This window comes from Xiphophorus hellerii, chromosome 13 (genome assembly GCF_003331165.1).
Source record: "Xiphophorus hellerii strain 12219 chromosome 13, Xiphophorus_hellerii-4.1, whole genome shotgun sequence".
Lineage (NCBI taxonomy): Eukaryota > Metazoa > Chordata > Actinopteri > Cyprinodontiformes > Poeciliidae > Xiphophorus > Xiphophorus hellerii.
The window spans coordinates 5109723-5134825 of NC_045684.1; the positions used below are offsets into that span (position 1 = coordinate 5109723).

Genomic DNA, 25103 nt, shown 5'->3' on the forward strand with positions numbered 1-25103 from the left:
CCAGCAACATACAGTTAAATAAAATAATTGGGTATTTTTTTGTTTTGTTTTGTTTCCTGTTTGTTTGTTTGTTTGTTTTACTGTACATTCTTCTCTTCCGTTTGGGATACAATGACAATATGCTAGGACGTCGTCCCACAGCAGGGGTGGGCAACTCCAGGCATCGAGAGCTCCTTCAACTTTTAGATGTGTCTCTACTTTAACACACCTGAGTCAAATAATGACGTCATTAGCAGGATTCTGGAGAACTTGACTGCACTTAGAAGGTGATTAAGCTATTTCATTGAAGTGTGTTGGATGTAAGAGCACTCGAGCACCAGGTTTGTCCACCCCTGCCCTAGAGTGAAGTTCGTGCCCAAAGCACACAGACATACAAATCTTACTTTTTGGTTTCAGCACAAACTGGTCCGGTTCGTCGTGGGTAAACACGCGGTGTTCCTGCCTCAGTTGTCAAATCCATCCTAGCTTGAAATTGTCAGTGTCAAACATTTTCCCGGTTAAGATAGTCAAACAAAGCTATTTCCGGATTAAAGCGCGCCAGGAAGGAGTCATGTGATCATGTAATAGTGATGTCATCAGGGCGTGAATACTGTATTATATTTTGGTTATAATTTTTCCTTCTTCTGTGTTATAATAATTGTGTTCACGTTGTATTTTTTGATATGGGTGTACTTGAGTTAGAAGTAACTAATTAGTTTATTTATTTTTATTTTTTTTATTTTTGGGGGGCGGGGTGGTCTTGTTGTGGGCGGAGCATGTGGTTATAAAAGAGGACTGGTAACACAGGGAGTCACTGGAGTGCGAGTAAGAGAAGTGAAATTGAATTGAAAGTTAAGTATAGTAAAAGTGAGATAAAGAGTATAAGTAAAATATATTACAAGAAGAAGTGGCAGGAACAATGGGAGGGTGAAAAGAAGGCAAGGTTTTATTATAGTATTCAAAAAAAAGTGGGGGAGTGTAGAAAGGAAAATAGGAATAAACAAGAGGAAGATATTATATCTAGGTTAAGATTTGGACATGTAGGGCTAAATAGTACTTTGAAAATAATAAATAAACATAGTACGGGGTTATGTAATTTTTGTGGAAAGTTGGAAACAGTTGTACATATTTTTATGGAATGTAATAAATATAATCTAGAAAGAGAGGAATTAGTAGAAGAGTTAAATAGGAATAAAGTTAAATTAAATATTAGAGATCTGCTACAAAAATCTTCTGGAGATGTGGTTTTTAATTCCGTATTTAGGTTTCTTAGAAAAACAGGTCTAATAGGGAGATTATAGGGTTTAGGCATCTGGTTCATACTCCAGTCCAGAAGGTGGCGGTAATGCACCTGACAGTTGTTTGCCAACCGCCATAAAACAAAAAAGAAGAAGAAGAAGAAGGGAGTCACTGAGTTTAGGACCTAAACAAGTTTCACTGAATAAAGGTGATAGACTTTTAAGCAGTTATGAAGGTACTGGTGATGTTTTTTTTAATTTTTTTTTTAAACTTGCTTGGATGTCCATTCTAAATATACTGCACAGCTTCTTATCAATTCTTCGTATCAACTTTTTATCACCGGAACATGAGCATAATAACAACCATCTGAAGTGAACTATGGCATTGGCCAATGATTTTTGTCCAAGTCATAGCAGAGCTCCGCTACACATGTCGAGATATGACATTTGCTGTGAATCGATGTTATGTAAATAAACTTAATTCAGTTTGCACATTTTTTGCTCCCCTCCCCCAATAGCCTTGTAAACACAGAATGGAGCTGGGCAAGAACTAAAAGAAAACTCCAACTCATGATGGACTCTGGTTATTTTCCTTGCAGTATATCTCAAACATTTGAAAGAAAATGCAGTCTGGAAAGCTGAAATAGCTAGCTGCATTGGTACTTGATATGCTATTGGCTGGCATTTCCAAAGCTACCCAGTGGCAGCCATTGTGGAGTGGCATTCATTTTCCTTGGGGCTGATTGGCTGTACCCCAAAGTCAAGTCAAACTTTATGAAGGTGCAATTTGTTGTGAAGACACAAAACAGTCACACATTAGTTATAGGCAGTTCAAAGTGTTTTAGAGAGAGACTTCACAAATTTTAGCTATTCATGGGCAGCTATGGTTCCTCACTTCCATACTAGGGTCCACTGCATTCCCTTTGGGGAGTTGGAGTCACCTTATGTAGTGTTTGTACTACACATGATGTGTGATTTTCTGTCAGTTAAAATATTTATGTCTGTCAAGGAGATCTGATTTATAAAGTTAATAATTAATTTTCGTACTACAAATCAGACAATGAAACCTGTGGCTTCAAGGTGTATTAACAAGAGTAAACCTAACATAAAACAAATCTGTATGAATTTTAGTTCTGTGCCACAGTGGCAGAAGGAGACGTTCAAACATATATTGAAACGCCAATGAATGAGGTCAATAGAGGTCTATGGATAATAAATGTTCATTTTGGTAGCCGTGGTAACTACGTATTTTATTTTGAAATGCCCCACCGGTAGTCTTGTGTGTCATTGAGTGTAACTTGACTCCAGGTCGGTAGCTGAGAGTTGTTGAACGGACCGAATCGGGGAGTCTGTGTGGGACCAACGAGCCTGTGACTGAGGTGTCCGGAGGGAAGCGGCAGAACCTGGAAACATATGATCTGAGAAGGTAACGCTGCGCTGCATTCACGCTGCACAGACCCAAAGAAAAACCCGCTCATAGAACAACCTTTACATTCCACCTCAGCGCTTCTCAGTTGGGCTGCTGATGGCGAGACGTGCAGATCTCACCTGCGCTCAAATCAATTAAGGACAACTTCCGTTGCTTTTCTTCACCTGAAACAAAAAACAGCGAGTCTGAAGGCAATTTAATATGCTAGCTCATCTGGAGGTTCAACTTGTTTTCTCTGTAAAATAATAAATACTCATTGATCTTTTTAGAAACGATGCCAACTCGCTGAAATATGTCTGATGTCAAAACGAAAGTTAAGACTGTATGAGCTGAGAATGTAAACGTTTGTCATGGGGAATTTTACTTGAAGTTTTTTTTTTTTTTTTTTTTTTGCTTCTTTTTCTTTTTCAGTTAAGTTGTTGTCAGTTGTAAAGGTATTTTAATTATAATTCTGCATTTCTAGTTGCTTGTGTTTTAATGTTCATGCAAACAAAATGCAGAATATTCTAAATCAAGTTGGTGCCCTCAGGGTTTACTTGCAGAGGATATCTAGTTTTCCCTCTGTATTGTTAGTGAAAACGCAGCTCTTACAGGTGACAGCTGTGTCTGCTGCTGCACCTCTATCCCTCTGGAGTAACATGTTTTCATGCTTGATGCAGCTTGAAAGACTCGCATGGAGCTCATTCCATTGCCAGCTCTCCAAACCCTCCTCAGCTCATATCAAAGATTTCCTTTACAAAAAAACTAATAATGATTGGAGGAAAACCTCTGTTAAGATCACAGGACCTGGCAAAATTCTAAAGCTTGCATATTTTCTGTGGTTCTTGCAGCTAAATTTCATCACATTTCAATTCCAAACCAGTTGCTAACTTCTTACTGGACTTGATTAAAATGTATGCTTTGCACAAATACTGTTAATTCTACAGAGAAGATTATAAATAGTTTTAATTTTAATAATATTTTTATGGGCTTACCCAGTTATTTTGAGATATTTTGATATATTAAATATATCTTTTAGTTTAGTTCTGTCATATTGAGAGGTTGTTTGCAACAGCTGCATGTGTTACCAGGTAAAGTGAGTAATCTTTTCTTATATGACCTATGCCAAAGTATTTATAGCCCTTGATCTTTTTCCCATTTGGTCATGTTAAGACCACACATAGAATTTTTATTTGTTGGAAAAACACCCTTTAATTCACAATTGTGCACTTTTCTAATACAACAAATTTCAATAAAAGCAAGTGTTAAATCTTATTATACATGATGAATTGTGAAAAAGTTCTTTGGTTATGGATACTTTGGAAAATTCTTGAATTGGAAGAGTAGGTACAATTCAATAGTCTTCCTGCTGGCTTTTAAAAACTTTGTCAAAAGTGTTCTGATTTTTCCCCTCAGTTAATTTTGGTTGCTATTAAGGAATAGGTGATCTACTAATTTGCACTGCATTTAAAAGAATTGCCACAGACTGATTCATCGCTAAACAGATTAAAGAACATAACATTTCTCAGAATCAATGAAATGCTCACTGGAGGCCAAGAGAAAACTGAAGTCTGTCACCCCCTTCTGTTTCTGATCATTTTTTGTAATTCTATCCTTCCTTCCTGCTTTGTTCCTTCCCTTCTTCTTCCTACACTCCGCTTAAACTCAGGTGTTTTGTGTCCTCTGGTCACCTGGAATCAGGATGCAGTTCTCAGTCAGACTGAGCTTCTTCCTGCTGGGCTTTGTTTTCATCGCAGTGTTGCCTCACACAGCAAAAGGCCAAGGTAAGTACCTCTGCCTCACTACTCATAAGTGTCACCAAAGACAAAATGAGTTTACAGCAAAGGACCAAACATAACTGAGGTGGGCTTTTAATGATAAAGACAAGCAGGATAATTGAAAGGGCAAGTATAAACTTATGAAGAAAGTGAAAACTTTTAGGGCTTTGAAAAATTAATGTTTCTATTGCAGAAATGGAACCAACATTAGGCAATCTTATGTGTTTTTTTGTCTCTCTCTCTATGAAGACTCACAGAGCTTTCTGTGTTGATTTAAAACCTGGGCACAGGCTTGAGGGGTTCTCCAGCAGTTTGATTGAAAAAAATAAGATGGAAGTAGGCAACTATGGCAAGACATGCCTACTAGATAAGGCCCACCTACTTGAGGTTTGACACTAATTTCAAAGAAAAAACTACAATACAAAGCAAAATTAATAATGTGATAAAGATGCTTAATTATTACATATCTTATGTTTTAAACTCTGTGTTTGGTCTCTTGCTGTTACCATTTCACTTTTAAAGTTTGTATTTCTTTTTACTGTTTCCTTCTCATGTGCTCTGATCTTCCTGTGCCTTTTAAAGGGAAAAGCCATGATGGTAAAGTCATAAAAACAAGTTGCTCCAGCCGTTAAAAAGATGTTAGTAGTGGATTCTTTTGCTTCCATAACTCTTTAACTCTACTTTTTGAACCTGCTGATTTATGTGCACGGGGTTTATAAGCTGTACTCTGGCTACAAATTTTGAAAATGATGCAAATGTGGAAACTCTTGACATTTAAAAGCCTAAAATGAAGCATCTTTTCTGTTTTATTGGTTTTTATTCACAAATCTTTGTATAAAACAAGTAAACTTCTAATTTAAGTTTACATGTTTGCACTTTCACTGTCTTCAGCTCATTTAACATTGAAGCAATTAAATAGACTTGCTCATTACCTGATTAGCCTAAAATGAGTTTCCTCATCATCATTATCATAATGACCTATTATAAACATCAACTTTTTAAGAGGCTTTTGTTCACTGAATGAAAGTGATTGATTTGTGTTCCTATTTAATTAGTTCTGCTTGTTTTCCATCATTATCCAAACATTAGAGCTGTAATAAAGTTTTCAGTTTTAACTTGTTGAATTTCAAGTGTTGTGTGAGGCACTAAAAACATTTTGCCTTGAATCAATGCAAAGGTTTCATTGGTTTTACCTCCCTGGTTGGAGCGCTCCCAAAGGTTTTTGGAATTGGTGAACCTAAAACAGGACTGCACTGAAACCGATTTCACGTTGACGCCGGCTCCTTAACCACACTAAGATTACATATGCTGACGCTTTACCACATCATAAAACAAAATCAGAGGAATAAAGGTCAGTGTGAGATATATTTAGTTGAAAGAGATTTATGTTATAGTAATTTCTTAAGGTATTTTATACAAAAGAAAGGGAACTGTGATTACCATAGCTCCATTTCAGACGGTGTTGGGCACTTATGGTGTCTGTCTGACGTGTTGATTGGTTATGAGCAAACCATATTCCTACTGCCACATTTTGTGTGCAGGATCTTTGCCAAGCTTCTTTTGCAGAGTTTTTGCACAGCTATATAACAGCCTCCACAAATATTGCCAGTCCTGTGAAAAACGTGTATAAAAGCCTTAAAAATAAATTTTTGTTCCTCGCTGTGGGTTGAGGCTTGACAAATGTAGGGCTTTGTCCAGTTGCAGTCTTAGGCTTTTTCAGCATTCATCTGACATATGAGAAAGTTTGTGTTCATAGTAATTTTATTATCACCATTTCAATTTGAAGTTATTTTTTTAGTTCATCATATGCTAAGTGGTACATAAGAAAATGGCATCATTTATCAGATATCTATTCCAAGATTAAACATTTTTGGATAGAAGATGAAAATCTCAAATGTACTTATTACCAAAAGTATTTGTTGGTCTGGCTTCATGCACATAGGAACTTAAATAACATTCCTAATCCAAATAATTTGGTTAAAACAAGTTCAACTTTTCTTGGAAGGCTTTCCACGTGGTTTAGGAGTTTGTTTGTCGGAATTTTTTACCTTTCTTCCAGAAGTGAAGAGAGGTAAGAGAAAAAAAAAGTGAGGACAGACAATGGTCTTTTCTACGAGAAGACTTGACTCGTAGTCTCAGTTCTAAGTCAACCAAAATGTGTTCTGTCAGGTTTCCGTGCATCACAATCACATTCTTCCACACCACATTTGCTCGTTCTTGTCTTCATGGATTGTACTATGTGCACTGGTGCTAAGTCATGTTGGGAACGGCTATCGGAATGGCTGTCTCTGTAATGTTCCCACTAAGTTGGGAGGATCATCCTGGAACTGAAATGTCGTGGTATGCTCATTGAAGAGGTCCTTTCAACAGAACTCAAAAAAAAAAAAACATCCCCACACCTTCATCCCTCTGCACCTAACTTTATACTTGACACTCTGCAGTCAGGCACTGGAATGCTATTCTCCGGGCAATTTTCAAACTCTTGAATACCAGACAGAGAGGCTTTATTTGTCACTCCAGAGAACACATCTCTGCAGTACTACAGTCCAGTCTAGTGTGCTTTGCTCCACTGCATCTGACACTGTGCGTTCCACTTGGTGATACAAGGCTTGGAGGCAGATATTAGGCCATAGAAACCCATTCCACAAACTCTGTTCTTTAGCTGCGTGATGGCCATATGAGGTTTGTAGGTCTGTGGTCATGTCAATCCGCTATTCACCTCAGGGTTGGAGTGCCAGATGGGTTGCACAGTTGTTTGTGGAAGACGTCTGTGTGCTTAGGTGCTTGGTCTTAAGCACATGAGGCAGTAGAAGTGGTTAGAACAACTTCACAATTCACTATGCTGGATGGGTGAGCAAATATTTTAAGCAATATAGTATGGATAAAGACACAAAGCAACTATGGAAAATGGTTGCCATAATACAAATAAAGTAATGGATTTATCATAATTTTCTGACTGATGAAGATTTGCACATTTCTGCCTTACTGGAAATGCATGTTCTCTAATTGTTCCTATTTTCAGGAGTGGTTATTGAAAAGGGTTGCTGGGTCACATTATGCTCATATACCCATGAAGCTAATAATTGCTTTGTGATTTTTGCTTAAAACTATTATGTTTTTTCTCTCCATACTGAAAAGCTTTCAGTTGTTCTATGTTTGACTTTAAAGTTGGAAAAAATCTAAATTTATCTCAAGAAGTGTCACAGATGGTCTTTTAACCATAGCTGCCAATACATATAGTCTGCTTTAGTCATGTTTTAAAGAAAATAAGCTAAAACCTTCATGTTTACTTTACATTTGCATAAGATAAAACAAAAGGTGAAAGTTGTTGCCGTTTAGGAGAATTTATAACCACTTATTGACTCTGTAGATTAAACAGAAGCTAATTCTTCCAGCTCTGACCATTGGTATGTTCAAATAATGTTTGCACCGGTCAGTCTGGACAGATAATTGGCTTGGCAAAACTTTGCAACAGAGAAAGTCTTGCACAGCATGGACAGTTGCTAGGATTTGGTCTGAATATGAGAAAACCGAAAACAGCCACAGCATTCCTTAGTTAGAGGCGTTGTGTGCTAGCCTCGGCTACAGCGGCGACCCGGGAGGAGCTGAAGACTTATGAGTGGCTAAGCCCAACCTTTCCTGTGGAACCTTTGTTTTCAAATGGGTCAGACAGGGTGAGAAGCCTTTGTAGCAGAACAGACTTCCAATTTTGAAGCTTACTGATTGATAAAATTAAATAGAAAACATGTAGCTTAATTATTGTATGAATTTAAAGCCAGGTATTGTGGATGGGGTTATTGAGTTTATCCAATTTCTCTACGTCTCAGTAATTTAGGGTTGTCATTAAGTAATTACTTAGTCTGTCTTAAATCATTTTCCACACCTGACAGAAAATCCCAATTTCAGAGGTTAAAGGTGGAATTTCAGTGGCTCAGTGAAGGATTTACAGAGACTTCTCATGTTTGCCATCCCCCCACAGAGAAAGACTAGATGAAGTATCTTCAGGTAAAACCTAGAGGGAAACAGGCAGGGGGATGTAATCAAATGCCAGCAGTGTACTGTGTTACTATTTTAGGTCACATGTATGAGTTATTAACATTAATTTGATCAGAACTTTGGAATAATATTCTGAATTAGAACATTTTAAGCACTTTATTTAAAACTATACCAAATCACACAAAATAGTTGGATAAATACACTTCCTTCTTTATCTTTGCTATTCTATTTAATGCCGTTTTGTCCTTCTGATTCAATGTTGACAGGTGTGGATTGAAAAGACAGATAGCATATTTGTAATTAATCTGCTCTCTGTTGATTTATTGATGCTGAAATCCACACTGTAGCCGCTCTGAGATATCTCAGTCGTTGTAATAGGAATATAGATCACAGGGTCTTTTCTAAAACACGCTCACGTCAAAGGTCCCTTGCTTATAGATGAGTTTTCCTGTTTTCTGTACTCGGCTCACTGCTGTTCTCTCCCCTGATACCACAGCCCACTTCCATCTACTCTAACACTTCATTTAAAATGCAGTCAAATCCATGCACTTTCGACTTACTGCAGAACTAGCATTGAGTGTGACGGACACTCGGCCCCTGCTGTTTACATGAGATCTTCGATGAAAAATTGATGAGAATTAAGTTCCTATCTCTGCTGGCAAGGCGTTTTGTCTGTCTTTGCTGGGCTATTTGCACACCATTCAATACTTTTCTCTGTGTGTGAGAATCCAATCTCACAAAAAAGATCCCAAGGTTTTTCTGAGTGTGTGTGTTTGTGTCTATCTATATACAGTATATGCACACGTGTGTGTGTGTGTGTAGAATGCTGCAAAGGAACCGGCAGATTTTTCAAGAGGCAGGAGGATTTTTGAAAACAGCCACCAAAGGTTTCATTTTTTTGTGTGAACATCAGAATACATGTGCTTCCAGCTGTGGACAAACATGCATAATTTATGAACATACATGCAGATACGAAGGCTCAGTACACAGTTGAGCGACACTGCAAACAGCGAGGTACGAAATCTGCATCTTGAATCATTTGGGATTTCAGCAGCTTTCTTCAGACGAGAGAGCTAAGCCCTGGGCTGAAATCTCATGCAGCCCTCATTCTCATCCCCAGGTTGGTGAGATAATTGGTACTGTATTTTTTATTTTTTTTACCTGTGTTTGCATATAAATATATATTTGCCTGAATGCACGGGCTTTTCATTTTCTCCACCGGAGTGAGAATTATCCTTCCTGTGCTGAACTCAAGTTTCTTTACATACCTACATAAGTGGTTTCTGTTACTGATCTCTGGCATAAAAGAGGTGGCTCACTCAAAATGCTGCAGGGGTTTGTGGATAATATCAATGTTACTCAGCCCAGTGTTGCAAAGAAAGACATAGGAAAATGCAGAAAAAAGTAAAATACAATACCAAAGGCTCTTCAAATTGACTCATAAGAACAGTGAAGAAAAATTGACTTTTTTTGTTTATCATGTTTATCTTCAATGTTAAGATCATTTAAAGGTTTTCTATACTGAGGGATTTAAGACTATCATGTTTAGCCAGGTATCATTTTCTTAAACCTACAATTTTTTTTAAGTGAAAGGTTAGTGTCTTGCAAAAGTATTAATTTCCATAAACATAGACCACATTAAAGTTATAAAACTCAAGAAATTGTATTCCAATTCTATGTGGTAGACCAACAAAAGCATGTAATGCAGTTAACTTTACTTGGCAAATGTGATTTTTTTAGAGCTTTTTTTTAAAAGTTTGTATTTGTATCATGACAAATTTCAAAGTTAAATGTGTGTGAATACAAAATACTGTTCAACAGTTTGTCTTTCATGACTTCTTAAAACAGATCTAACTGATCAATTAATGTTTGAACAACAAAGTAGGGCTGCACAATAAATTGTATGTGCAATTACTGCTCAGATGCAATATTAAATAAAATTCTATATTTTAAGTTTATTGCATTAATGTCCTGCATATCCATAATATATTTGTCCAGTTGGATAGGCTCTAACCAGCCTTAATATTCACCTGTGAAATTGATTTTTGGATGCTCAGATTCTAAAGCCCACAGATGTTAGTGGAGACACTTATGATAAAGAAGAAAAAGGCAAGAAAATGTGGGTTTTCTATCACTGTTTACAGCACTAGTATGCAGCCATAAATAACATATTCTGTTTGCATGGATTGGTATAAGTTTAATGGTACAATAAGCCTGAACAAAACTACTACATCGTGATAGCATTGCAAAATGAAAACAAAAATTTAAACCAAAAACATTAGACTAAATTCCATGAAGTCATTACTTTTATTTGAAATCTGAAATGTATTATTCCTATAAATGATTGCTATATTATGTAGAAGTGTAAATGATTTAAAATAAAAAAATTAATGAACAAATTATCCAAATGACTGAAGGTCCTTCACACTTTGTATTCCATCTTGAGATGTCTTTTGTAAAGAACAAAACTGCCTTCACACATGTAGGCAACCAGCTCCTCTATACCGTATGTCTGTAATACCAAAATGGAGCAAAAAAAATCTATGTTTTTTTCCTATTTATTCACAATTCAGAGCTGACTGGCAGTGCTTGGAGAAATGGAGTGCTATTCCCCATTTGATCAGTCTTTTGTATGATAAAAAGCATATTTCACTGCTGGAAATGCCTGAAAAAAGGTTTTTGGGTTTTAAAATCTCAACTTTTTAAAAATACGGCACACCTCTAAAAACTTGAAACTGATCGATTTCTATTTTTATGTCTTGTTTGAAGGTAACACATGTGTATTTTGTTCCAAACAGATATTCAACACCAAAAAATGTTTATAATGGAGCATTTTTCAATTCCCATTTGATTATTTTGAGTGAGCCATTTTTTAAAGCCTCTTGTGTATTTCGCTTCAGCGCATCAAAGCTTCATGAGGCATCAGTCATTGTGTAGGTATTTAAAGAAGTTGGCAGCAGCAGACTGTTCACCTCATAATGAAGGCACAAACACAGAAACTAGTTTGTGGGTTTCATATCTTATTTTCCACCCCCTGGGTTTTCTTTTTTTTTCTTTGTAGTCAATTAAAGTTAACTGGGGAATGTACTGCATCTAGATATATATTTTAGTATGTGGGATTTGGCTTTGCTGGTGTGGAAATGATAGGGTGGTTGTTGACCTGGTTATGTGGTTCCTTCCATTGTTTTTCTTTACAATAGCCGTATTCCATAGTTTTAACCAGTGTCCTTTAAGAAAACTTAACAACACTATTCAGAAGACCACAGTGAAAAGTGAATATACGCTCAAATACTCATAAAAATTCCACTTACAGTGTTGTTGACTTTTCTGTAGGTCACTAACAGGTGGAGGCAATTGTAAAGTGTTTTGGGTTTTGTGGAGTTCGTTTGATCACATTATTATGTGATTTACATCTAAATTATCCTGGCAAGGACAGGAGAGGAATAGCACCGGCATGCTATTCCAGGGCCTTTCCCTTTGGTACCTTTTTGTTCGTTTTTTTTTTTGCCCTATTGGTTAAAATAAAGTCACATTCTCTCCTTTTCATTGTCTTCCCCTCATTTCTCATTGATTTCAAAGCAAACAGACATCCTGAGATTAGTAAAGCAAGGGATCAGTCAAATATGAAGAATGGCAGAGCAGACAGATGAAATGCTAAGAGAGTGAAAATGAATGAATATAAAAGGGTTTGGGTGAAAAGTGGGGGATAGAGGCCTCTAGACAGCTGAAAGGGCTAGTAACTAATCAGGATGAGAGGCAGGAACGATGCTTTGATTTAGACGGCAAGATGAGCACGACCAAGACCTGTCATACCCCACAGAGACAAACACAATTCAGGAAGACAAGGAAGAGGAGGAGAATGGGACTTTGGGGCTTTTTAATGTGACATCTGTTCTATCTAATCTCTCTGATGTGTATCCTCCACATGGATGAGATACAGTATATACTGTTTTTTCCCCCTGTTTCTTGACAGTTAAAAAGAGAGTGATTGTCTCAATGGCACCAGAACTCTGGAGGGAGTTCAATTTCATTTACCTGTTTCACAGTTGTGGTTTGTGCTTTGTGTCACTGTTTGTGAGTGAAAGTTAATGGAAAGCACATTCTGTAACACATAATGTCTGGCAGTGCCATGCAAAAGTATTCACACCCATTGTTGCTTTTCAGATTGAGGGCAGCACTAAAAGAAAATCAATTAGAGGCTGTCAGAGCCTTGGGAATGGGGTGGAAATTGACTTTCCAGTAGAACAACAACCCCATACCTTTAAGTTCAGACATTCTCTCTCCATTCAAACTTAGCCTGTACTATTTTGCAAAGAAAAATGGGCAAAGATCTCTACAATTGTACATTTACTCTCTACATATGCAAATCTGGTAGAGAAATAATCCAAAATACTAAAAGATTTATAATTTCCTTCCACTTCCCAATTATGTAGAACTTGATCTTAGTTTAACATTAAAAAATTAATTTCAATTTATAAGAAAACTTTTGCAAGACACTGTTTAAGGGCTGGGAATAATTTTTGAGAACTTGTGAGCAGAAAAGTTGGACTCCCCCCAGTGTGAAGGTTCAGCCATTAATGACAACTGAAGTTTTCCAGTATTAGCCGAAATATTGGAAATTAGCATGCATTCTCTGATGCATGAGAATGTTTTATTGTAATTTACCTTTGATGTATATACTTACAAGATGTGTCAGACTGTTCAGACCTGTTAATATGATTTATTTCCCATTGTCTGTAACAGTTTCATCACCACGGAGATTTCGTGTAAAAGTCCTGGGACAGGACAAGCTTGAGGTATCATGGAAGGAGCCGAAAGGAGATTTTGAAGGATACAAGGTTATTTACATCACACGTCCAGGTAAGGTTGAGCTTTAAAGTTCAATGTTGTTGTCATTTTGAAAAATGTCTGTTTTTCTTTATTATTGTCTTAATTGGTTGCCAAAATATGTTCACAAGCATGTACTTATAAAAAGAAGTACTTCATAGATAATAAACCTGACCTTAAATTTACAATTTCCTTTTCCCTAAAATAATATATTTTTTTATTTTTCTAAGTTTATTCAATTAATGTTTAAGAGAAATATGCTGTCAATGAAGGAGAACTACACAAACCCAGCAACAGTTTTTCTCCATTAAAAAAACCTTCCAGTTTCAACTTGATTAGTTCAAAGAAATATGACAAAGAATTTTTCAAGAATATTATTTTCTTGTTCAATCCTGCCCTGTTGTTCACACTGTTAACCTCGCTTCATGCCCAGTAGCTCAGCAATGATTTCACTGTGACAGCTTGATTGGCTAATGCTTTGCTTAAGGGCCCCTCCATTGTAATTTCTGCATAAAAAATATCAGAAAATGAATTTAATAAGTCCAATACATGCAAGTTATACAGTGATCATTTGTTTTATGAAAACCCAAAAATGTAAATAGTTTATGCCCTTTTTATGAAAAAGGTTTCTTTTCTTAGTGTTTAAAAATGTTGTTCTGCAAATGGGAATGCAACAGTAAAACTCCTTTCCCTGAGGGAGAACTAATCAACATTTTCATGTCATTTTTGCTTATGTTTGAGTTCATAGCTCATTGTGCAGAAAAAAGTTAGACATAACCGAAGACGGGGTGGGATTTAATTGATACTCCAATTACGCTGGCGCACACACTAAACACCTGTGACCGACTTCAGTGAAAATGCACTAACGTGGCTTTTAAGCCGTTTGTTTTCAACTTTGTGAAATACCCAACAATTAAAGCACCCAGTAAAGATCTGTTTGAAGTCTAGAGAGTCTAGAGAGACTTCAGTCAAGGTGGGGAAAGTTGAACTACAGTAAAATCTAATGCAATGCATCAAAGCTTTAAATCAAAGAGGTGTGTCCTATTTTGATACTAATAATTACAACTGCTAATGTTGTGATTAGTTTTAATAAGTATCAGAAAACCAAACAACTAAAGGAACTGAAAAAGACAATATGATAAAATCCAACAGAACATAAAATAAAGGCAATTTGTCCAGCCACCATAATTTTAGCATTTTCATAAGATTTGGAAAAGATTGTAACCAATAGTGTTGACTTGATTTGCATTATTTTGTCACTGAAACATATTTACCATCTTAACAGTACAATATTTTGTACATCAAAATATTGTTGATTACATTGTGGTTGTTTATGTTAACTAGAAATTAACAATATTTCACAAAGCTTTCAGGAATTGTGTTTGTATTGAAACAGGTGTTACCTTTGAAACAAGATTGCTGATTTGAAAATGTATTATCATGATAGTCAAAACAGAAAAACATAAGATAACCTTTTTAAACCTTGATAGATTACATAATCAAAAACATATATTTTCAGCTTGTTAAGTTTGTTTTTAAAATGACTGTGCAAGACAAAAAATGTGCAAATGTTCTGTTGAAACATTCATTGATTAGGCATACTCATTCTATTTAACAATTCTTAAGGATCAGTAACAAAATTCAATAGGAAACCCATGCTCTGTATGTTTTAGATGTTTTCCTGATTCACATTGCAAGGCTTGACTTGTCTGCTTGTCAAGCTTTGCAGCTCTTATAATGTATCATCTTTTTTATTCTCATTATTCATGAACCAAGTCGCCTAGTTTGGCCCATTTTGTAAGGATTTGTATTAAGCTCTAAACATTGGGAGATTTATTCTATGCAGTATGTGTTTTAAAAAAAACAAGTTCCTTGTAGAAGCAGTATTTTCAGGTCAGTCTCTAGGACAAATACTGCAGACCTGACTACTCTTCTATACTTTTTTTATCAGTTGATACAAGTTGATAAGTAGTGTCAAGAAAATCCGAGCTCATCCCACTTCCCCATGCTGGAGATTTTAGTTTAACAGTAATAATAAATAAAGTTATCTTTAAAATGAATCACTCAAGTGACATCAAGGCCCAGCAGTAGACTTAAGTGTCAATAAAATAAATCTGGTTGTGCGTGTTGTTTTGTCTCATGCAAACTTTGCTTTAATTCTACTTTTTTCTATCTAATCATAAGAAATCATAGTCAGTCAGAGAGATTCATGAAACAGGAAAAGCAGGTTTCCTGGAAAAAGAGGAAGAAAGTTTCCAGCCTGCAGATTTATAAAAATAGCTGAGACTATTTCTTATTTTAAAGCATGAAAGTTTTAAAGAATTAAATCTAAACATTTTAGTAATTTCATAAGATTCAAAGTAAAATACTTATATTAATATTGGTTTACTTGTAATAATACTTACACTTACATTTGTGAGAACATTTATAAGAAAAACCAGTAACCGTAACTTTAGTATTAAATAATTAGAATCATGTATTATTCTTTTGGTTTCTTTTCAGAAAAACATCTGTAATAACTCACATTAGGATTATAATAAGGATAATTAATAAGTTATGGTTATAAAATCATAAATGAATGATAAATCAGAGAAGCTGAAGAAAATAAATGTGATATAAGTTATGGTTATAAAATTATAAATGAATGCTAAATCAGAGAAGCTAAAGAAAATAAATGTGATATAAATGTGATTTTGACATTAAACTTGAAATGGTGTAAAAGGTGTAACTGCAATTAAACATCACTGATATGTTGGAGGTAGATGGTAGGTGAAAGGTGAAAGGAAGGGAAAAAGGGGAACTAACAGGAGAGCAGAGATGATCAACGCCTTATTTAGGTAAAAGGTTGTGCAGGCAATGGACAGGAGGTTGAGCAACTCTGAGACATTAGCACAGACATCAGGAAATGTCTGTAAGACAGTGATGGATATGAGATCATCTGTCTGAGCAGTCAGAAACCCTATAAAAGGTGGGTGCAAAAGAGGAACCTTTCGTTGGATCCTCCGGGCAGCTTCGAGCCAAGAGATGGACAAAGAACTCTGCAGCTGAAGAAGAGCCGGGGCCACAGAGCCGAAGACTGACCTTCTCATGGAGACCAACCCGTCAGGCCCACAACTTGTGGCTTCGAATCGCACTTCTCTCATCAGCTGGGTTCAGACCCCAAAGACAAAGATGAAGACAAAGGCAAAGACAAAGAAGAAGAACTGGTGCCTTTTTTCCTGCCAGCACCAAGTCCTGTGTGACCTCACCATCCATGCGGAGAAGAAGCTCATCAGACCTACAGAGATTCCTGCCTTCGGCGATCAACATCTTCCTCCTGCTGCAGCACCTTCTTCATCATCAAGCCAGGTCTGGGGTTCGAAACGCCAAACTCCGTCCGTCTCTCTCAAAGGTTCCCTTTTTTAGTTCTCAGTGTCAGCAGTAGGGAAAGATAGACTAGATGATTGATTTTACTTATTTGATTATTTCTGCTACTGAATTATGCTGTACTGACCCTTGCAAAAATGCCTTATTAATAAAATATTTAGCATAAAGAAAATCTAAAAGATGTTGTGGACATTCAGTTAATGAGTCACCTTAAAGTTCTTTGATGGTTGTAAAATAGCTGTGATGTTTGATTCTGGAGAGGAAAAAGTTTAAAATGTTTTTAGGTTGCTGGTAGCCCAAATTTAAAACGTCATCCTTGGGACTCGCCCGAGTCACTAAAACCTACCTGGTTCAATAACAAATGCAAGTTGTAAAATAGAGAACGAGCGACCGTTAACAGGTGTGCTCTGTGAAACTAGTTGGCTGTAGGCTGCTCAGTCTGGCTAATTCACAGGGGGAAGAAGGGTGGGACACCTGGATGTTGGCCGTCAGAAACCAGGCGAATCGTTTCTCGAAACCAGCTTAAACAGAGTTTACTTCAGTTCTGGACAGGGTAAATCCCAGCAGATTTAGGAAACTCAATTAACCCGTTAGAAGGAGACCTGGTAGCACATCTCCCCTCTCAGAAGAGGAAGCAGAGAGTGAGACAGTAGAGACAGAAAGGAGGGGGGGGGTGTTGCGCAACAACAGTAGTTAAGTAAAATACAGCGCATTTCACAAGGGTTAATAGTATCTAAATATTTTAACATTTTGTTATGTTACAACAACAAACGGTGTCAGATATTAAGCTCTTATGTGATGAATCAACACAAAGTCGTTCATAATTAGGGAAATAATAAATAAGGGAAAATGGCACAGGGGTTTCAAATTCTCTGATTGGCTTTATAGTTTCTGCAGACAAACACCACTGCATGAAACTGTTATTACTATGTTTTGCTGTAGAGATGGTGCTTTCAGGGTAATGTGTGGTGTTAGTTTTCCCCCTTACTAATATTTACACATAGGTCAGCATGTTTAGTTTGGTCTCATCTGATCAGAATACCTTTTCCCACATGTTTGCCATGCAAGCAAACCTAAGTTCTACCCTAAAAAACAAATATGCAATATTCATTTGGCTTTCTATTAGCAGTAGAAAGTGAAGAGGGAGGCACATGTGATTAAATATTGAACCTTTTAAAAAATAGCCTTTTTTTGATGCACGTTTCCTTGGTTTGTGTCAATGTCTTCGTTATATTTTTTCCTCGCTGCCAGTGCCAAACCTTCTTGATTGCTTGGTGAAGTGTGGAGATGAGTTCAGCTTGCAGTGATGTGTTGTGTCTGCGCTTCTGCTTCATGTTTGTCAAGTGATGCTAATAAGAAACTGTTTCTAGACTGCTTTGAACAAGACTGAACACACAGAAGGCGCTTTTCCACTGGCATGTCGCACGTTAACTGGTTAATGTGCGGTTCGGTTTTTGTCCTTGCTATTGTGGGCAGGTCGTCAGCGCGCAGCAGCTGTGGTCAACGCTCTGCTGATGTTTGCAGCAACATTCAGCAATGGAGAACCTTGAAGTTATAGTTTTAATGGACTCAATCCCAGATATTTAATTTTGTTTTATAGAACCTAATTGCTGGCCCAAACATAATGATACATACTCAGAATAGTTTATGTCCCTGTACATATAAATATAATTATTTTCTTTCACTTTATTTTTTTAAGTATTCATTGCCTTTTGGATTTAGGCAATGAATGCAGCAAAAAGATGTAAACAAATAGCCATGCTTGGACTTTATCTATTTATTTATTAAATCCAAAGGAAAATCACAGGAAAATTTACATCACAAGCTAATATTATGTAGTTCCGGTATTTCACACTGTCACAAAACTGCAACCCCATCAGAAAGCTGACCACATACCAAAATCTGAGAACAACCTTGTAGATGCAGGCTGTGACTCTACCAGCCTGTGCGACTGCTAGAGTCGCACAGGATTTGCTACTGGAAAATTAATCTGGCCGGGGCAGACCGAGACCGTACCGGTTAGAGGCGGTCTAGTGGAAAAGCGCCTAAAGCGTATTTCTTAGGTGTGTTTAATTGGACATTTTAAGGGAGAATGTACTAAATACAACCATTGTAAAAATTGCTTATGCAAACTGAGTAATTTAATAGTTGGATGTGAAAATAGATGCTACTTGTACAATGTCTGACAGTTCAGTATTTCCTTGGTTTTGAAGCCTTACTTTGATTACCATAGACATACTTTTTGTTCTTCTAAATGGCTCAAGCTTTGCATCAACAATGAAACGTTTCTATAGGAGATATTTGGTTTGTCGCTGTGGGTAGCTGGAGATTTCAGTCAGGCTTGAAGTTGTCAGTTTTATACCAGGGTTCGTTTTCTTGGTCTAGACCCCCCATGTTATGTGGTAATGGAAAACCAAATTGACTACCTGCAATATTACTTTCAGCAGTTTCCAGATTTTGACCGACATGGTGCTCAAAACCAGTTTAATTTCATCAGTTTGGTTCATGTGGTAGAAACTTCAAGTTCTGACCTGAACACTATAAAAATAATTGTGCACTAGATCTGTGTCAGGAAATTAACTAACAAAATATTCTGGCAGAATTATGCCAAAATGTGTTTAATAGCAACAGATTTCCTGTGGTTATGGTACAACTTGCTAAATGACATTTAACCAATGTTTAAGGGGTTCTGGAGGCAGTCCGATGTGACCTGCTTTTTTAGGGTGCATGTCATGCTCTGTGTTATTAGTTTTGCCTGCGGCAGAGTAAACCTGTAGCTTCTGGTATTGCTTGGCCCGTTTGCTTGATGACATCAATGGAGAAACTGTCAGATAAGGTGCAGTAAGCCCAGGCAGCTGTCCCCAGAGGCCGCAGGGAAGAGTCGGTCAAATGGCAGGAGCGACACAGACGCATAAAAATGATGGAGACGGGGGGGGAGAAGAAGCTCAGAGCTGTAGAAACATTGAATCAAAATGAAGATGAATGAAACAGAAAAAGGGGGAAAAAATGGACCTTAAAACAAAAACATGTTGTTTTATTTCTGTGTTGCCTACATGTTTAGCCTTTGAACATTCTTTCTGGTTGTTAAATTGAAGCCTTGCTTCAGTGTTTGTTTAAAACAAACCTCAACCACTGTGAGTTTGCATGCATTTTGTTTTGTTTTTGTTTTTAATAGCCCTTGCTTGTAGAGATGTATCACTCAGAATTTGGCAGACAATTTCCAATCTTTGTGTTTTGTAAAATATTCACTTGCCAGTACTAATTTCAGCCAATTCAAATCTCTCATTAAGCCCATAATACATAAAGATATGACAGATGTAAAAACATTTTTAAATGTTTTACTGGAGTTATTATTAATTATGACTATTATGTCATTATTTATATTACAGGTAGAGAAAACATTAAACCACTTTGTGAGAAAAGTTATTGGAATTTCTTTCTTTTTTTTTTACAATTATTCTAAAACAAGGATAAAATGAGAAAAGAAAACATATACAGTATATTCTATATATTATATTATATTATAGCTATTTTTCAGGATGTTCTAACTTAACATATTAGTGATGTTAGTGTTGCTGTGTCCATGTTCACATTGTTTTGTACAGTTGTTTTGTCTTCTGTGTTTTGTACTCCTCTCCATGTTTACGTGACCTTGCTTTCTTATTGGCTACACCTCACATTCAACAGGCTGCCATGTCGTTTGTCCTGTGGGAATACAACGCATGTGGCGATATCAGACCAAGACAATCCAACTTATTGAATGTTCCACATATGAGAGTGGAGCAGTCACAACCTACTTCCAAGTTGACCAGATTCCTTTTAACACAACACACCACACACAGCAGGAGTTTCTCATAAGATTATCTGTGGATTCATCACAATAATCAGTGTATCCTTCAGATTGTTCAAAAGGGAAAATTGGGAAGAAAATCAGCATAATTATCTTCCTGTGTGTACCAGGCTTAACTCTGAGATGTTTAAGTGGCTGCCTTCATTCCACAGCAAGTCTCAAAGTTTCAAAGGATAAAAAATAGCAGCTTATTTCTATTCCCAGCCTTCCTGTCATCAACTGAAGACTCTGCACTTTCTTGCAACCAGAATAAATGACATGCATGGATATATTATTCCTATTAAATAGATAATATTAAGTCTTCTCTAAGTATGCTTTTATTAGCTTTGCAATAATTGTCACGGCAAACAACAGTGAAGGGTCTGAATTGCTGTGTATAATGTGTTATTTTGCAATGGAAGCAGGCTTGTGTATTTTAATGTCATGGTTTTATATTTTTTACCTCCAGAAGGTCAGGCTAAAGTTATTATCATTTTATTAATATGTTCCAGTTTGAAGAAAACTTATTTTTTAACCTTTTTTAACGTTTAAGCATATACCTTCTTTTCAAAAAATGCTGAAGCAAGTTGGTTTCTGCTGTCAATCATTTTACTGGAGCAGCAGCTGGAAATTAGATTTATGGAAAAATTGGCTTTGGTAGCTGTCAGTTCGAGAAGATCTATCGATCCCACCTGGAACATTTAGTCGTATGGCAGCTGAATCAAGCAGCAGGCTAAATGACAAACTGAATTTAATCACATGGAAAGCTGAGGAACAATAAGCACTTTTCTTTCATCACAAACTTAACTAATCAGCTTTGTTCCTCCTGAACTTTTCAGTTAATATGTTTTAGGTATAATCTCTTTAAGTCAGGAAGAAGGAGCATTTGCTAGAGTCAGTTTGCTGACTTGCTATTTCTATACCAGCAATTTTGCAGGCTTAGATGTATATATCTTTTACTTGATCTTTATTTGCAGTTCTTATTGCTTACTTTGTGTATTGGGTATTGGTTTATGCATTTCTCTGTTTGTTCATATTGCTATCTGTTTACTGTTTGCTGCCACTGTCATTCCTTTAGGTGTTAATAAAACCAAACATTGCACTCCTTAGTTTTGTGATTCCACAAGGCTTCAAAATGTCAAAGATCAGACTAAATAAACTTAAATAAACTAACTGGAGAGAAATATTTTTTCTTTACTAGGTGATGGTTTCAAATTATTTAGGAATGCAAAGGAGTATGAAGAGAGTTTGTAGATTGTTCATCATGGTTACTTGAGAAACATCCCCAATCTAGAGTAGCATCTTTTAATCAAACAGACCTAACTGGCCAAAAGGTCTAGTGAACCAAATACATTTATCAAAAGTAATTGTTAAATGAATATAACCATTTACGTAACAGATTAGTTTTAGGGTACAAGGAAATTCCTGCCTCACAGTAACATGACAGGATTACACAATCTGTTTAAAACATGCACCATAGTTTCTTCGGCTTTAATCTTGCCACTCTGAGTATGTAGACAAACAAAGACTGCAGACAGACTGCTGATTAGGGGGATGTTTGCAATGTTATGCAAGTCAACCCTTTACTTGGACAAGTTCAAAGTTAAATTCACACATTTGAAAACTCAGATGTTCTCATTCATTGGTTTGGCTCCATCTATTGCTTGTACAGGTCTAGGGACAAAAAAAGGGCAGCTAACATTTCTGCAGACCCCACACATCCTGAACATAAACTGTCTAACTTTTACTTTCAGGTAAAAGTAAAAGTAGGTATTTGAAAAAACTAGCTGCCACAGAGGTATTTTTTCCCCCCCAAGGGTGTGTCTGTGATGATCATAATGAACACTTTACAGTCAGAGTCATCAGCTACTGTTAAACAAGACGAGCATATTTTGACCTAGAATATTGAATGTACATATAAATAAATGTACACAATGTTAAGTTTTTTTAATCTCCTCTAAAGTTTATGTTTAATGTGTGTTCACTGTGAGCGCATAAAACCAACGTCAAATTCCTTGTTTATGTACTTAAACCTGGCAATTATAGCTGATTCTGGTTCTAATCGATCTTTTTCCTACTTACTAATTTAATCTTTTTTTAGAGGTAAAAACAATATGCTGTATTTTTATTTACATTACGAAAAAATGTAATGCAAGCATACATACATGATACTGTATGCTGTCTAGACGGGTGTAATGTGTTTACTGCCACATTTAGTTTATTAGATGAGAAGATTTTGTTTTCTTTCTTTTGGTCTTTATTTTAGAAAAGCAGGTTGGTTCTGATTTTATATCTATATAATTAAATGGAGATTACCGAGGTTCTGTGAACTGTGTAAAGATGCAGTCACATTGACAGCAACAGCACACAGTAATTTATTCTGAAACTCAGATCTTAATAGCATGGAAAGGCAGAATGTGTTTCATCTCAATAATTTGTCTAAAGTATTTCAAGGTGTTGATACAAAAACACATGTTTCTGAAGCAGAAGCGTGTTGTTCATTTGATCCTGTCATTTTTTAAAGTTGTGCAAGAACAATGAATGATGTAATTATAAACTTAAATAGTTTAAATGAAAGTTTTGTTTACCAAAGTACCAAACATGGAGAATTTTCTCTTAAAAGAAAAGATTTAAATTACCATTCAGTGTTACCACCTTCATTTGCATGTAAATGTATTAATTTGGAAATCTTTCATCCTTTCATTTCAACTGCTATAAACAGGTTTGAAATGCAGGATGTCATATTCTCAGATGAGTGAGACAAATCTTGATTGTGAGTGCAGCCTGAACAGTTAAGGATGTTAAGAGGTCTTGATGAATATTGTTGGTCTATTTTCAGTCTATGAAATTAATGTGTAGTTTCACAAAGAAGGAAGAGAGGAGGAGTTCTAAAGAAAGTTTTTAAAAAGCCCACCATCCACATAGTGGAGAATAAACACTAAGTTATATTCAATAAATTATAATATGCATTCAGACAAGGCTTGTTTGTATTATTTGAAATAAAGGTTGAAAACAACAACCTTTAAGCAGGTATTAAACATACTTTTCATTTCACCCACATTTATGGATTAGACGTGTTTTCTTTTTATGATCTGATGTAATATTCTAATTTAAATGTTTTCATTACTGGAATTTAACAGAAATAAAAGCTTAAATACAGCTATCTGTAATTTATTCTTTATTATGTATTTAATTTACTGATAAGGCTCCTGAAATAAATGGGCTGCAATATTCAAATTTATTGAATGAATATGTACAACAACTTACAAAAGGTTAAACCTTTTTCCCTTTTTGTTACAAACTTCCATGTAATTTTTGGAGGGGGTTATGATAGGCCAATATGAAGTAATGCATAATTGTAAAGTCAAAGGAAAATGAGGCATGCTTTTTGAACGTTTTACAAAAAAGAATCTAAAAGTGTGAGATGGATACAGCTATGCAAAATCCCCTTTCAATAAAATCAAATGACCAACTGTTTTTAGAATCAGAAACAATTTTACTTTGCAAGTTTTGTGCACACAAGCAAGGAATTTAACTTTTAACTTTTTAGAAGGCATTTAAATTATATTTAAAACAGGCAAAAAAAAATTATTTGTTCTCCAAGATGAACTGTGGATCCTTAGCTCCTCCAGAGCTACCATGAGCTTCTTGACTGTTTTTCTGAATATTGTTCTTCTCAGCCTGTCAGAAAGGAGGACCACATCCTGTTTGGCCTGCATTTTCCAATATTCTTACCACTTTTAGATAACGTGTTTAACAGTCACAAGATACTCAGAGCTTTAGATGTTGTTTTATGACCCATCCCTTCTTTGTCAATCTTATTCCTAACCTATCTTGTGTGTTACTTGGTCTTTCTGAGCTGATATTTTAAAGATATTTACTAACAAAATTCAAACATCTGGTTTGTTCTTTTTGTTTTATGTATTCAAAACTGGTGACTTATGACCAAAGCAAGTTTCAGGAGCACGTTGCTCTGTTCTGTCATGTCGTGCACGTTAAACTTCTTTAACTTTCTGTGTTCCTTTCATGGACTACTAATTGTTGAAATCCCAAGAAAGCTTTCTGAGATATGTGTTGCAATATCAACACGTAAGGTGTATAAATACGTTTGAACTGGACTTTAAAGAAACCTTTTATTAATGTGGCTTTTGGTAGTGATCTTTGAAAATATTTTTCTTCTAATTGTGCATTTTTTCCCTTGAAACAGGTGGACAACAGAAGGTGCTTGAACTAGCAAAGCAGGAAACAAAGCTGATCATTAAAGATTATAACCCCTCAAAAGATTACAACTTTAAGATCAGTGCTGTGAATGGCGGGAAGGAGAGCAAACCTCTTCTAGGAAAACATGAAGGTAGGAATCTTAAACGAAATGAGATACTTCTAAGGCTATGTTCACAAAGCAAGTCTAGATGATCAATTCAGATTATTTTGGCTGCTTTTCGTCATTCATAATTCATATTACTTATTAAATGCAACCACAATCAGAGTCCTGTGTGAACAATTTAACCTTCAACCTCAAAACGACTCACATGCGCAGAAGGAGAATGTTAACGTTGTACAGCAGTACACTGTTTACGACTGTAATAATGGATGCCACTATTTTGATCAATTTTAAAGCTATTCAGAGCTGACAGGATCATCACAAAATTATGACATGAGGGAAGCTAATAAAAAGAAAACAC

The 25103-nt window shown here is 36.1% G+C and overlaps 1 protein-coding gene across 4 annotated transcripts in view; it reads left to right on the forward strand.

The window, feature by feature from the left end:
• Positions 1-2515: 2515 nt before the first annotated feature.
• The window catches only part of LOC116730645 (collagen alpha-1(XIV) chain-like), a 148584-nt gene continuing 125996 nt past the window's right edge, over positions 2516-25103 (forward strand). For 3 of the 4 annotated variants that reach the window (XM_032579995.1, XM_032579996.1, XM_032579997.1), the window contains exons 1-4: positions 2516-2643; positions 4295-4409; positions 13143-13259; positions 24629-24772. In XM_032579995.1, the coding sequence (XP_032435886.1) occupies positions 4328-4409; positions 13143-13259; positions 24629-24772 (343 nt within the window). In that variant the 5' untranslated portion in view covers positions 2516-2643; positions 4295-4327. The remainder of the gene's footprint in view (positions 2644-4294; positions 4410-13142; positions 13260-24628; positions 24773-25103) is intronic. The other variant, XM_032579998.1, reaches the window with a different exon arrangement.